Genomic DNA, 15027 nt, shown 5'->3' with positions numbered 1-15027 from the left:
ATTTCATAGATAATAGATAACTAATAGATAATAGACAAGGTTAATAGAATAGACAGGTTGCCTCATAGTCATGTAAACAAACTCGAACCCCTCGCACCATTCCCAGCCCAGTGACGTCATTGTCGTACAAAATCGGCGGCCTGCCATATTTTATATGTACTCTCCATCAGGGGCGTATATAGGATTTTCTTGAGAAGGGGGATATCAAAATTTTTTTAGTGTTGATGCAACCTTTTGTTAGTTACTCCATGTAAGGCTAACAATAAAAACAATAATTTTAATTTTAATTTTACTCTATTTTATTAATTTATAAAATAAATTCTAGTTTTCTGTTTTTTAAGCACAACTCATCAATTACTTCATCTGTTGTAATTTCGACCTCTCTGTGACAAGAAAGCATAGCCAACCCATTAAATCTAGTCTATAATCACAAAACACATACATTTTTAAATAGTTAGTATAAATATTTTTATTGAAAATTGAAAGATTTAATTACAAACTATTTACCTCTTTCATACTATTCCTGAGGTAAGACTTTATTCTTTTTAAACAAGAAAATGAACGCTCAGGAGTAGCTGTTGACACTGGAAGGGTGCAGAAGATTTTTAATAGCATGTTTATATTTGGATAGAACTCTTCATCACAAATATCAAGTGCCTGTAGGCCTGATCTGAGAACAATGTGTTCTGTAACTAACTTAGTTCTCCACATATTTAATTCAGCCAAACTAGAGCAAGGGTCTATTACAGGTGAGTAAAAGTCTATAAGTTTAGTAAATTCTTCTCTATCCTTCAATTTAATTGGAAGTGCTTCAGTTTTAAAAATACAATCAAACCCTAAACCAGTAAATATTATATAAATTAAATAGATAAGCACACAGTTTAAAATAATACAACTGAATTAATCATAATTTAGATTATTTCATTATTTAATATTTTAATGTTTTATTAAATTTACAGAGTTAGAGTAGGTTTACAACCAAAAACATAAATACCTTCAAAAATTATTTTTGTGGTTTATAAATCGTTCAGTAAGTTGGGAAATAAAATAATCGACATATGGTAAAAACACTGTGATCCGATAGTATTGTTCAATTGAGTCTTCTTGAATAATTGGATTAGCTCTTTGAGTCTGTTTTGTAGTTGTTCTTTTTTTTTGCAATTCAATACCAACACTATCTGCTATTTTCTAAAAAATATGATACTTTAATTGTAAAATATAAATAGTAACAGTAATGCAGCTTAAACTTTATACCTAAAGTCCTAAACTTAAAAAAAAAAGGTCAAGGGAGGGGATCTATCCCCCATATCCCCCCCCCCCCATAAATACGTCACTGCTCTCCATACAATTATTTACTCTATTTCTTTCTGAAAATAAATAGAAAGTCTATTTTTTCGAGATGTACCTTTTAGAATATAACTTAAATTATTAATGTTACACTTTTTTATTTTTTTGTGTCTTTGCACACACGATTAATAGTGTAAATAATGCTTCGAATTTCAGTATCTTGTTCGATGGGAATATGAAATTAGTTGGTACTTTTGGTTTTGGTAGGTAAAAATTTCAAATTCCCAATAGTTTCAAAAGCACCCGAAAAAACAAATGAAAAAAAACGGGAATTTTTACGCAAAACTGATTTTGGTTTTTGGTGTAACTCTAAAATAAAAAAATAAAAGACTGTAGATACATGAAATTTTGACTGAATATATATATATATATACCTAATACCTATATATATATATTATATTAGCACTTTACAATTTTCAAAATATTTTGAGCTAGAAATTATAGAAAAATCTTTAAATGTTTTTAACAATAATATAGAAAATAATCACTTGCGAGTTGTGGTTATACATTTCATGTATAATATATTGTATATAGTAATAAAAACATAATCTTTAGAATAATTAATTATATTAATTCATATTTTTATAAACTAAAATGAGAAAAATCAATCATTGTATGGTACATTTCAATAAATTATAATAACTATACACAAAAACCAATAGAATATAAATTAAAATTTTTTACTGACTATGATTATACCAAATGCAGTCAAAGTATAATATATTTAAATTTGTTTTATATAATAATGATAATTTCAAAATGCTAATAATAATACAAATTATTTTAAGAGAAGATGTTAAATACTTAAACATAAACATAATTATAATTAGTTAACATATTTTAACTTAAATGATCAAAAAATTCAGTCAAAATAAAGTACATTTCGATTTGTTTCACTTAAGAGGACGCTGCATGGACACCTGCATGTGTTGTCCCGTCTTCATGCATACTACATAGTAAATTTTTGTTCGCTAGATTCAATAGTGTGCTGTTAGTTTTGATATTAGAGTGAATTAACCCATTATCAAACTTATAGGTAAGAACATTATCTGTGTTCTCATGTTGGTTTTTTACGATATTTTAATTTTTAAATGAGTTATGTGAATTTTCAAATATTCATAAGAAGATTAGAATAACCTAATATTATTATTTTTATTGTTTAAAATTCTAAGAAAATCAGAATTTTTTAAAAAATTCTGATTTTAAAAAAGCTAGAATTTCGCCCCTCTTTGGGAACCTATGTCCAGGGCCCCGCAATACCTAGCGCCGGCACTGTTGATATGTGGAAATCAAATTCCAATGATTTTTATAAAAATTGGAATTTTCCGAATTGCCTTGGAAGCATCGATGGAAAACATATAAGGATTCATCAGCCACAAAATTCGGGTTTAATGTACTATAATTACAAGCATTTTTTTTCTATACATCTACTTACTGTTTTTGATGCAAATTACAAATTTGTGATGGTTGACATTGGTGCGTATGGCAGGGAAAGCGACGGCGGAGTTTTAAAAAATTCAGAATTTTTCAAAAAACTGAATATTCCTAATAATGCAGAACTTCCAAATACCAACATCAAAGTACCATACACATTCATAGGCCATGAAGCATTTCCATTATTAGTTAATATATTACGACCATATCCTGGCAAACAACTCGTAAATAATAATTAAAAAAATGTATTTAATTACAGACTTTCTCGGGCAAGGCGCACAGTTGAAAATACTTTTGGTATTCTATCCTCGAAGTGGAGAATATTAAATAAAGCCATCGAAACAAATATTGAAAATGCTATTATAATTACAAAAGCAGTATGCATATTGCACAATGTAGTATTAACGCATAATAAACAACCAATACAAAATATTATTCAAAATTTATCTGAAAAAAAAGTTGCTAATATCTCTGACGGCAGAAGAAATAATAGATTTGGTACAGATGCCAGAGACACTAGAGAAATATTCGCCGACTATTTAATTAGTGAGTATGGTTCTGTTCCTTGGCAAATGGACTATATTTAATAGAAGGTAGATAATGTAACTTGATGATAATATCATATATTACATTTTTTAAATATTTATTTGACTTTTGTCACAGGTATCAATTAATTTTTTTAATTTTAAAACTTTAATACCTATAGTATAGGGACATACCTAGGTATTATAATATATGATCATTTTTTTTTTTTTTACTTATATTCGTTATTAAACTTATTTACTTATAGTGAAATATACTGCAACGATGTAATTGTTCGTCAATTTTAAATTTCAATCAAATCGTATTACTATTTTAAAACCAAAAATAAACAAGAATAATCATTATTTTCATTTAAACAGTAGGTCTGGGTTATTTATATTTTGTATTTGTGTACATTATAATTTATAAGTAACTGCTCGTATAAGTATATTAGACTTCGACTTTATTATTAAAAATAGAATAATTACATATGGTAAGTTTATTCAATTGATTCAATTGTAATTTGCCAATCGGCCATCTATAATATTCGATCGAGTACCTATCGACTTATGCTTAACTAGTGTAGTAGTGTACTGTGTAATTGATTATAGCATATAATTTATAATTCATAGTAAGTTTATACATACTATATGTATACATTTTATTGATTAATAATAATTTTTATTTATAATCAATGTGTATTGTTGTATATGTTCAGTAAGCTTCAAGTATCAGAATAATATTATATTGTAATACCAATAGGTATCTAATGACTAATGTACGATGTACCTATACTTTTTATAAAGTTTGCAATATTGCTTATAATATTATTTAATTATTTATTCTTTATAAGTTTATATAACTTATATTTACTTTTAAGTGTTTAATAAATAAAGCTATATGCCAATATACGTCATATGTAAAATATTAAAATAAAGTGAACTTGGATAATTTATATTTTGTATTTATTTTTGTAATATTATAATCTGTATTGTACCTACTTACCATCTACAATCATCTCTTTACTTAAATCAGACCAACACTGTTGAATAATGGTCCTACTTCTATGACCAGCATGGCGAGGATTCCAAATTGGTTCTTTTAAAAAAACTGCAGCAGCTTATTTTCAGCTTATTCAATCGACATCGTGGAGTTTTCAAGAGCGATTAATCGCATGAAAACAAACTATTTTGATTTATCTTCGTTAATAGCGATACGTTGTAAAACGCAAAACGCGAAACGCTGACAGTGTGGCCATGTCATAGTTATTCTATAGTTTTGATAAAATCGTAAAAACGCAATCGCAAAACGCAAAATCGCAAATCGCGTTCAGTGGGGACGTACCTTAAAAATGTCACGGTGGCCGTGTTAAATAATAATCGCCAGCCGATTCGGCTGCATGCGATAGCGCTTTAATCTGCATATTACATTATAATTCACGATATACATTTAATATAAAAATATACAATACAAAAATAAAAACCATATAATAATATGCGTGTGTGTGTGTGTGTGTGTGTGACGGTTGGTGTGGACTCTTATGACGCTACCGCCGGCGCGAACAATAAAGCTCTATTCACATTAGCGGTCTCGGGTTCGGTCCGGTCACGATCAGGTCAACATCGGTAGTACGTAATCTAACGGAATCGTACACACTATCGGTCACGGTCAAGTCACGGTCAGGTCCGATCAAATCTCGACCGGTCGATGCACGATCCAGATCGCGGCAGTCACGAGATTTCTGGTCGAGACCGCATAGTCTAAATTGAAACCGCGCTAATCACGGTCATATTTGTTATTTTTATTTATATCTGTTGTAAAATTTGTGAAATGGACGACGAAATTCTAATTGAATTTGTACGTGAGAATAATGTTTTATATGACTTTTCACATAAAAAGTATTGTGATGCAACTTATAAATTCAATTTATGGAAAGAAATTGGGGAAAAACTACAACAAGGTGAGTTATTTAGATTTGATTTATTGTAAATTGATATTTTAATTAATGCATAATATAATATACACTATACACCCAAAAGTATAAAAAAGTATAATTACAATATCGATTTTAGAGAGTACATGTTATAAAGTATATTATTAAGTTTTTACTTTCTACGCTTATAAAAAAACATCGATTTTTTATTTTTTTAAATAGTGGTAATATAACAATTAAGTAGTAACAATTTATAAAAAAAATATCAAAAACCGATTCGAATATTATTTCTTAAGTTCTTAATCATACATACATTATGTAAATACACTTTTATTTTCAAATGCATCCGTATTGCCAGGGTACTGATCCTTCATTTGAGTTAAAATAGTTCGTAAACTTTTCTCTTACATTGAATGCTGCAGTTTGGGCATTAATACCAATAGATGGTAAATCATTCAAAATGGTAGTTTGATCTAGCTCACCATGAGAATTATTTTCTATTAATGACATTCTATTATTCCGTAAATAATTATGCAAAATACAGGTTACTAGAATTATGTTTTCTATGTAACCAGGTTTGGAAGTTATTGTTCTAAAATAAATTCGAAACCGTTGGGCCGCGGCAATGTCTGTAATTATAAATTTTTCTTTCTACGGTTAAATCATGTCGATATTGAGGGTATGGTCTCATCATATATGTTTTGAGTGGGAAAGCCGAATCTGCGATAATAACATGTGGCGTAGAAATATGGGACCCAGGCAGTTGTTTACTTCCAGGAACATCCAAAGTACCATTGTTTAAACTTTAAAGCATTCCCTAGTTTTGAATTAGAGAAAATACCTCCATCGCTGTTTTTCCCATAAGACCCTATGTCCACAGCAATAAATCTATAATCAGCATCTACAAGTGCCAGTAAAACTACAGAAAATGTTTTTTTGAAGTTGAAATAGTTAAACCCACTATTCTCAGGAGCAGTTATTTGAACGCGTTTACCATCCAAGGCCCCAATGCAATTCGGGAAATTCCATAAGGACGAAAATCTATTGGCAATTTCTTCCCACTGCTTTTTGTCAGGTGTTGGAATGCATTGAGCAAATAATTGTTTAATTATTGATTTACATACATCGTGAACAATTGAATGAACTGTTGAATGGCCCATACGATAACTAAATGCAATTGTCTGAAAAGAATCACCAGTTGCTAGGTATCTGAAAAAAAATTATTTTATAAAAACATTTTTTAGATTTTGAACGAGAAGTGATAAATGTATTGACTTTACAATGATGTGTGTTTTTTTATGTCTATGTACACTATAATTAAACATAATTTTATTAAAATAATATAATATTACAAAATGTTGGTTAACTTTAAGGCTTAAGCTATACAATTACTAACTAATACCTATAAATATTAAATATAAATATATTAGGTATTGAATAAGAAAATCTAATCTGACATATTATGCTCTCCGTTTTCTGTATTGAAAGAACAACTAGACAATATTGATTTTTATTTATTTTAGTTTACATTTTTTATCAATCATTAATTGGTCGTTCTAGATGCTGCAAAATGCAAGCAACGTTTGGAATCTCTACGCTCTCAATACAGGAAGTATTTGCGCAACCAAAAGCCTAAAACTGGTGATCCCGGTGGGTCGCAACCCACTTGGAAGTATAGCGAACAAATGCTATTTCCTCATCCCTACATGAAAGATAAAGAAAGAATATCTTCCGTTGTAAGTTTAGAAGACACAATAGATGATACTGAAGAGATATTGGAATCGAACGAGCAAACACCTCATGTTGCATTTAAAAAAATGGACTCCCCAATCACAAATGAAAACCATAGAGCCTGGAAATCTCCTCAGGGCACGAAAAGAAAAACATACCAAGCAGAGACGGCTAGTAGTACTCTAATGAAGCATTTAATAAATGAAGAAAAAAAACAAAAAGAAGTAGATGAGATTGATCTTTTTTTTTGATACAATGAAAAGGACAGTTAAGAAATTTTGTGTTGCAGATAAGTTGTTAGTGAAACGGAAAGTATTTAACATTGTAAGTGATATAGAAGGAAAGTATGTTGGTGAAGAACAGCCTCAGAGTCAGCAATGGTACGGACAAAAAACTCAATACAGACACCATAGTTTAACATCATTTCCACAGACCACTGAAGAACACGTTTTCAATTTAACACCAAACACTCAACAGCAATTTGTTTCCTCACATACGACTGGGCCCCAGATCAATCCTTATTACGAAGAAACAAGCAACCAATCTACTTCCTACTCTCGACCTTCTTCTGCTGATAGTGTTCATTCTTAATTCTTATATTAGTAACTATAATCCAGATGTATAGAACAATGTACTCAAAATACTTGTCATTTAAAAAGATTATATCAATTTAAAATAAGTGTATTATTTATTATGATCCAAAATAAATGCTTCATTTTTTATATGTTATATTTTTTTTTTACATTATTATTTGTGTTCTAGATTTTGAGTCAAACGAAAAACTTATAGGTTTTACAATGACGTGTGTTTTTTCTATGTGTGTGTATGTGATTACTTTTTTGAGTAATTATCAGTGTTGGGATCAATTTATTGAGATACATTTTCGCCTAAAATCGTTTTCCCGAAATGTATTCAATTGGTTTCAAATTTAAAATAATATACCTATTATATTACGTATTTAAAAAGTATTCTAAACACTAAAAGAGTATTTACTAATTACTATTTAAACACATTTACTCAAATAGGTACTTTGACTTTAATTGTGAAAATGGCTATTTGGTGTTCTAAAATCATTCATTATCCTACCCATTGCGCAAAGTATGTTCGTCTTTTTATATATTATATTTTAACCAAAATTAATTATATGTGTTATACTTTGATTACAAGAGAACTTTTTACAAAACACACGAAAATATAAAAATTTAGGATTTTGCTTACCGTAAGCAGACAGATAGTTTTTCTGTTGGGAGAAATAGCTTTCCGAAATTGTGTGTCCACTTTTCTCAAATCAATTTCAATTTTCGACAATATATTCATGTATTCTTCATGGGACATACGGAAATATTTGTAAAATTTTACATTATCATTCACTAACTGGGGATAAACGTGTGATTAGAAATTGTGCTATTATTTGATTTTATAAAAGTAAATTTAATATGGTATATTAAAATGTTTGTTAATTAAATTTGATTCGTCAACGAAATCACGCAAATTATCCGCAAAATAATTATAAAATAAAAAATGAAATAAGTAGTTTTTTAAAAAATTTTAACAGTTTTTTATGGTTTGTTAAAAAATTAGCTGTCCACAAAAAATGAAACCTAGTCCGCAAAATCACGCAAATTATCCGCAAAATGATGGTATAATAAAAAATTGAATTGGGTGATTTTTTGATTTCTCACAACATTTCACCAGCATGTAAACAGTTTTTTTATTTGCTAAAAAAATAATTGTCCACAAAAATCGAAATCTAGTACGCAAAATCACGCAAATTATCTGCAAAATAATGTATATAAAAAAATTCAAAAATTCGCATATGTACATGCTGACTAAATGGACCTATTCTTGAAGATGAAACTTTATAAAAAATACCAGAGTGTAAATATGCATGTTTAAATTTTATTTATTAATGTCCCTAATGTTTTTAATTTGTTGATTAATAGTTCAGTCCTGCAATTATTTTCCACTATGGAACAGATTTCGTGGAAAGGATTGGCGAAAAATTATGAATTTGAGCTAATATCTAACAATTCTACAACTACCGATGTATATTTAAAAAGCACTGAAAAAGGAAAAAATGTTGTGTTGATCATAAAGATAGAATTGTTATGCTAACCTGAACCTGTTAGGTAGCCAAGTTACTTTGTAATTGAAATGTCGACTTTAAAGTAACCAGAAAAAAATTATAAGGTACCTAAACACCAAGCAATGACTGCAGTGCTGAATTTAAGAATTAAAAATACTGTGTCAAGTACCATTAGGTACTGAATTACTACAACGGTTGTGTTATATAATGTAAACATTGTCCAATAATTTATTGTATTTTATATTATGCTAATATTGTGAGAAGAGATGATGACGAGGAAAATTGAATAGCTCTTTGTGACTGGTGCTATGTGGAAATATTTGTTTGATTTGAGTAAAAACATAATGTTATATTAAAGATATATAATTAAATGTTAAAATATTATTTTATGTTATGATGAAGTACAGATAAATTATTTTAAGACATATGACTCACACAAACGATTATAAATTAATAATCATTGCCAATCAGTCTGCTTTCTAGTCGAGTTCAGTCATTGTGTTGTATTACTATTGAATGTACTAGGTAAGTGATTAATAGTTATTTAGTTTTAATTGAACAATCTTTATAATATTTTATTATTATAATACTACAAAATAATTACTGTTGTAGTCAAGACTTGTAAAGTGGGCACAATATAATATTAAACATATATATTATATATGTCTATATTCTATAGTAACAAAAAATATAAACAATTATTGTAACTTTCTATTGTGTATCATTTAATTTTAAATGTCTAGTTTTTATAGCAGTAGTCAACGTCGTCTTCAGTCAAATGTTTACAGTTTCAGATATCCATCTTACCTGATGAAGGTGTCACCACCTCAAGTGTGCTCAAACTTTGACTCAAACAATATGTTATTATTGCCAAAAATATGTAACAAGTATTATGTGAGGAAAAACAAAAATTATGTAATGAACATCAATTACGTAGATGATTTATCTGTTAAATCCGCTGAGGAACTCAATGACACTGCCTCAATGAAACTAGCTAACAACGAGTTCAAAATGAAGAATAAAGATAATTACACTGGCTTTGAAAATTGTAGTAATCATAGCTTTGGAAGTTTTAAGCAATCAATCCCTCACAGTTCCAGATATCCATCTTACCTGATGAAGGTGTCACCACCTCAAGTGTGCTCAAACTTTGACTCAAACAATATGTTATTATTGCCCAAAATATGTTACAAGTACTGTGTGAGAAAAAACAGTAGTTCTGTTACAAACAACATTTATTGTATTAATGATATGTCTTCAAAATCCAATTTGGAATTAAACGAGACTATCTCAATGAAACCAACCTGTACAAAATTGACAAATGGAGCAACTGATAATTTTACTAACTTTGAATATTTACAACAATCTGCCTCTTGTAATTTTAGTCATTTATCTTACCCAATGAATATCTCATTGCCTCAAGTGTGCACAAACCTTGAAAATATGTTAATGCAAGAAAAAGGCAAAATAAATTCAATGGACGTAAAATCGACAAATCAAAATAATAACAAAATTAGAACAACTAACACACCTAAAAATATCAATCAGGAGAACAATAATTTGACCTCCAATGACTTAAAAACAGGTGTCACGAAAACAGAAAATAAGATAGATCACATTTTTAATGATTTGGAAATACAATTTCCAGCTAAAGCTGATGAAGTGAAATTGATCAAAATATGTAAAAACTGTAATAAAATCTGGACCGTTGAAAGTTTCGACTGGGATAAAATCTCAAAAACTAATAAGATTAAGTTGTTGGAAATGATTAAACAAAATTCAAAAAACCAAGAATCCTATTCCGTCTTAAGCAAACCATTCAATAATAAATCAAATCAAAATGTGTCTATCAGTAAAAAAAAATGTTTAGACAAGACGCAGGACAATATCTCAACCTAAATATGATAGAGGTTATTTAACATTTTGATTTAACTAACTTAAAATTATTAATATTTACATGTCATGCTGTTATTAAATGTAAGTTATAATCATGTTGAACACGTTAAAAAGCAATATAATATTATATCATTTATAATTTTTTATCTAAAACATGAGAATGAGTATAAGGTAATTATTAGGGCCAATCATTATATGCCCTAAAATCTATAAAATATGCATGCAGTTATGCCCTAAAAATTGCCAAAATATGCTCTAAAACAATGTTACTGTAAGTAATATTCTATTTTTAATTAAATTATTTATTTTTTTATATATCATGTAGTATTTTATAATAAAATATTATTGTCAATATTTACAGAATTGTGTGGTATTTATAAAGTTTTAAATTTCGGCATTTTAAAATGATTGATTTAGTTACAATGCACTGCACTGCACTACGTCCCGTACGCAATTCGTGTTAGTTTTTCATCTACAGTTAATTATTGTAAGTGGTTCCTAAAACGATATTGTCACAATAAAGATATGCCAGGTTATATAAAAATAATGAAATTTAATTGTAAAAATATAATAATGTCATAATTAATCACATAACTATTTATAAAAAATTAAAATTGAACTGTAAAAAATATAATACTACTTATCATAAACATAAAACATATAAATTATAAGTCATAAGTCCTTAGTTACTAATCGATTGGGAAGTCCGTATAGTCCTTAATATTTTTATCGAAAATATCCATCTGGTCGGAGCTATTGCTTTACAATGTGTATACCGTCGCTTGTCCATCGAGCTAAAAATGCTTTGGTTTATTTTTAATTCGATAGAAAACCCCGCGAAATACGCTGCGTTCGAAACGCGGCTAATACGCCGTGTCTATAGGCCTTGCCTCCGGCCTAAAAGTACAAACCACTAAAAGTAAGTTTTCATATAATAATATAATATTAATGATAAATATTTAATTATTATTATTTTGTTAAAAATTTAAAAATATCAAAATTAAAAATAAATTTGGAAACCTCAAAAAATGTTAAGTGATGAAAAAGTAACACGAATTGCGTCCGGGACACAATTCGTTCAAAAAGGTTCGTCTACCTGTTTTAGTACGCAATTCGTGTGCACCGAGTGATAGGTAAGAAAAAATATAACGGCATACAGGTATATAATTTTTGACCTTAATGATTAGCGATTATAATAAGTATAATATTAACCCATACATGAGTGAAACAAATTAAGTTTTTGTGATTTCCGTGTCTTTAAGATCTGAAATATACTCCAAAAATATACAAAATACTAAAAAATTCCCTAAAAATATAAATATGCTAAAATAGAATTTCATATACATCATTGTTAGGTTATGAAACAAATTTTGGTATAAACTAACTATTTTTTGAATCAGTCAATAAAAATATGTAAATACATTATACAAGTGTTGGCCATAGTAATTTATTATATTATTTTAAAAGGTATGTAAATGAACAAAATATTATACATTTTTTAATGTATCACTGTATCAGTGGTGGCTTTAAACAATCATCTATACAAGGAACTAGGAGATGAATAAATAAGGTATATTTATTCTTACTTCTTAGAATAGGTAGGTACCTACTACCTATATAGGTATTCGTTTATGTAATAGGTAGTAGGTAAATAAAATAATTTTCTTTTTAAAACCTATGTAGATAGAGCAAACACTGTAGTTGCTTCGCAAAATCAAAAAAGTCAATAATTTTTATGAGAATTGTCTTCAATGTAGGTAACCTAAATGTTATCGTAAACGAAAAAGGTGTGCCTCTCATAGACATAATAAGATATCTTATTATATATATGGTGCCTCTTTATGGCAAGTAAGTGGTTCCAAACATTTTCAAACATCATGTATCTAAATAAGTTTATAATCTCAAAATCGTAATTCATGACTTGTGAATTGATATTTGATAAGATTATATATTTATAGATACTTAAACGTTAAACGACTAGTAATTAGTATACATACAGATTATAAACCATGAACTTAGGATATCTTAATATACATTAATATTAAATATAATATATATATATTATATATATTATACTCTTTAATGTAATGATAAGATTTATTCCAAGCCAGACAATAATAAATAATTAATAAAAATATACAATATACATTATCATGCATTCATACATGTGTTAAAGTTGTAAAAATAATTTAGTCTGATACTGTAATTTTAATACAAAATGTATGATTATAAATTAAAATTAATAATTTTTATTGATACTCTACAAATATAGGCTAAAAAAAATTAACTTAATGATTATTATAAATAATTTATTTACCATAAGTTATACCTATTGCAATTTATTTAATGCGAAACACACAATAGCAACATAAATCATGATTATAGTACCTACAGGCTTTAACTATAAGTATTTCCTTCATGTACAGAATAAAAAAAAAGTAGTGACAAACTGTCAGGCGATAGGAAGGATTTCAACTCAAAGTGCATTATTTTTTTAATGCTATAGGACAATGCATTTAAAATTTCTAATTTGTAATTCGTAATATAATGTATCTATACTTCAATAGTGAAACTTTTATTTAGAATTTTTTAGAATTTTATAGATAATCTAATTAATGTTTAATCAGGGCCGTATTAAGAAAATATGCACCTCGGGGCACTTATGAAATTCCATCCCCCTTTTTTATGTCGGGGAGGGGGTGAATGTTCAGTGTTAAAAATAAAAATTATAAATACATATTTCAAATTATAAAATAGTACTTGTATTTTAATTTTTAAATAAAGGAACAAACTCACTTTAATTACATCTCGTTTTTATGATTTTTTTTTTTTTTTTTTTTTGAAACATATTGTATTTAAATGAGTTAAGAACAACGGTGTAAAAAACAATGTTCAAATCATTGTTTTGGAAGTTATATGCTTCTAAAACTTTGATTTTCTGTTTTTACATAGTTATGCGCGCAACGTTGCGGTTTACCGCCATGCATTTCGCCTTTAATCAAATTTAATAATACCTATTATTAATATGAATTTGTATTGACAATTAAGCATATTAGACATTTATTATTAGTAATTATAACTAAAGTATAGATAGTAGGTGTAATATACATATAATCATAATATATTATGCATAATTTTATTTGTTTAACACTCCAGTAAAAAAAACTTAAACTTATAACTTTAAGTTTTAACAAATTTAAATACTTTTTCTCCTTGCCTGTTTCTCAGTAAATGTTTTTATAATTTCACTAAAATCTAGTTTATAAGTTTTCGACGATTCAATTGCAAGAACTGCCAAGCTTTTAAGTCTATCAGATGGCATGATAGATCTTAAATAATTTTTGATAGGTTTTAAAGCTGTGAATGATCTTTCCGTTGAACAATTTGAAACTGGTTTGCATAAAAACATATGAAATGCTATATTAATGTATGGATAAGTAGTTACCAGATCAATTTTTTTTTTAAATAAATCCATTTGAAGTAAACTCGTTGGCGGATTTTCCAATGTCTTCAATAAACATTGAAAATGTATACATTCATCTAAATCCTCAATGTAAATTGTGTACCTACTTAACATTTATTGGCTTTTCTTATTTTGGATGTACTGTGTTCTTGTAACTTCTATATAAATAAATATTTTGAAATTAAATTATCATAGGCCTCTTTTCTCATTATTAATCCATTCAACAAATTATCACAGATAGAATAAAAAGTATTTATTTTTAAGTGTCGATAGCCACTAAACACAGTATCCGGTTCATTGGACTCATCAATTTGTTTTTTTTTCTTTTTATAGTTTTTGTTTCCAACTGAAGAACATTTTCTTCAAATTTGTCTTGAGCCAATTTTTCATAGGTATTGAACATTGTTCGTAATGTCTTAATACACCTAATACGTATTCTATTAGTGTATCATACAATTCAACAACAGAACTGAGATATATTTTAATAAATTGAAATTTTTTACTTACATTATTAAATATTTGAAGAATATCACACCATAGTGATGTCATAAATTCAGTTTCTAATTTATTCGTATTCCGTACAATCCACTGGCTTCACTACGTGTAATGTTTTTC

At 27.8% G+C, this 15027-nt stretch overlaps 1 protein-coding gene and 1 pseudogene across 1 annotated transcript; one reads left to right on the top strand and one right to left on the bottom strand.

The window, feature by feature from the left end:
* Nucleotides 1-307: 307 nt before the first annotated feature.
* The window catches only part of LOC149062534 (52 kDa repressor of the inhibitor of the protein kinase-like), a 177648-nt pseudogene continuing 162928 nt past the window's right edge, over nucleotides 308-15027 (bottom strand).
* LOC149062540 (uncharacterized) lies at nucleotides 5134-7452 on the top strand. The gene is made up of 2 exons (XM_089221907.1): nucleotides 5134-5263; nucleotides 6797-7452. The coding sequence occupies exons 1-2, from the start codon at nucleotides 5134-5136 to the stop codon at nucleotides 7216-7218; spliced, it is 552 nt and encodes a 183-aa protein (XP_089078033.1). The 3' UTR covers nucleotides 7219-7452.

Source organism: Diuraphis noxia, unplaced genomic scaffold (assembly GCF_037042655.1).
Source record: "Diuraphis noxia isolate RWA-SAM2 unplaced genomic scaffold, SU_Dnox_SAM2 contig0001, whole genome shotgun sequence".
NCBI lineage: Eukaryota > Metazoa > Arthropoda > Insecta > Hemiptera > Aphididae > Diuraphis > Diuraphis noxia.
Note: the sequence above shows the minus strand (reverse complement) of the source record. Positions and strands in the feature narration are given on the sequence as shown.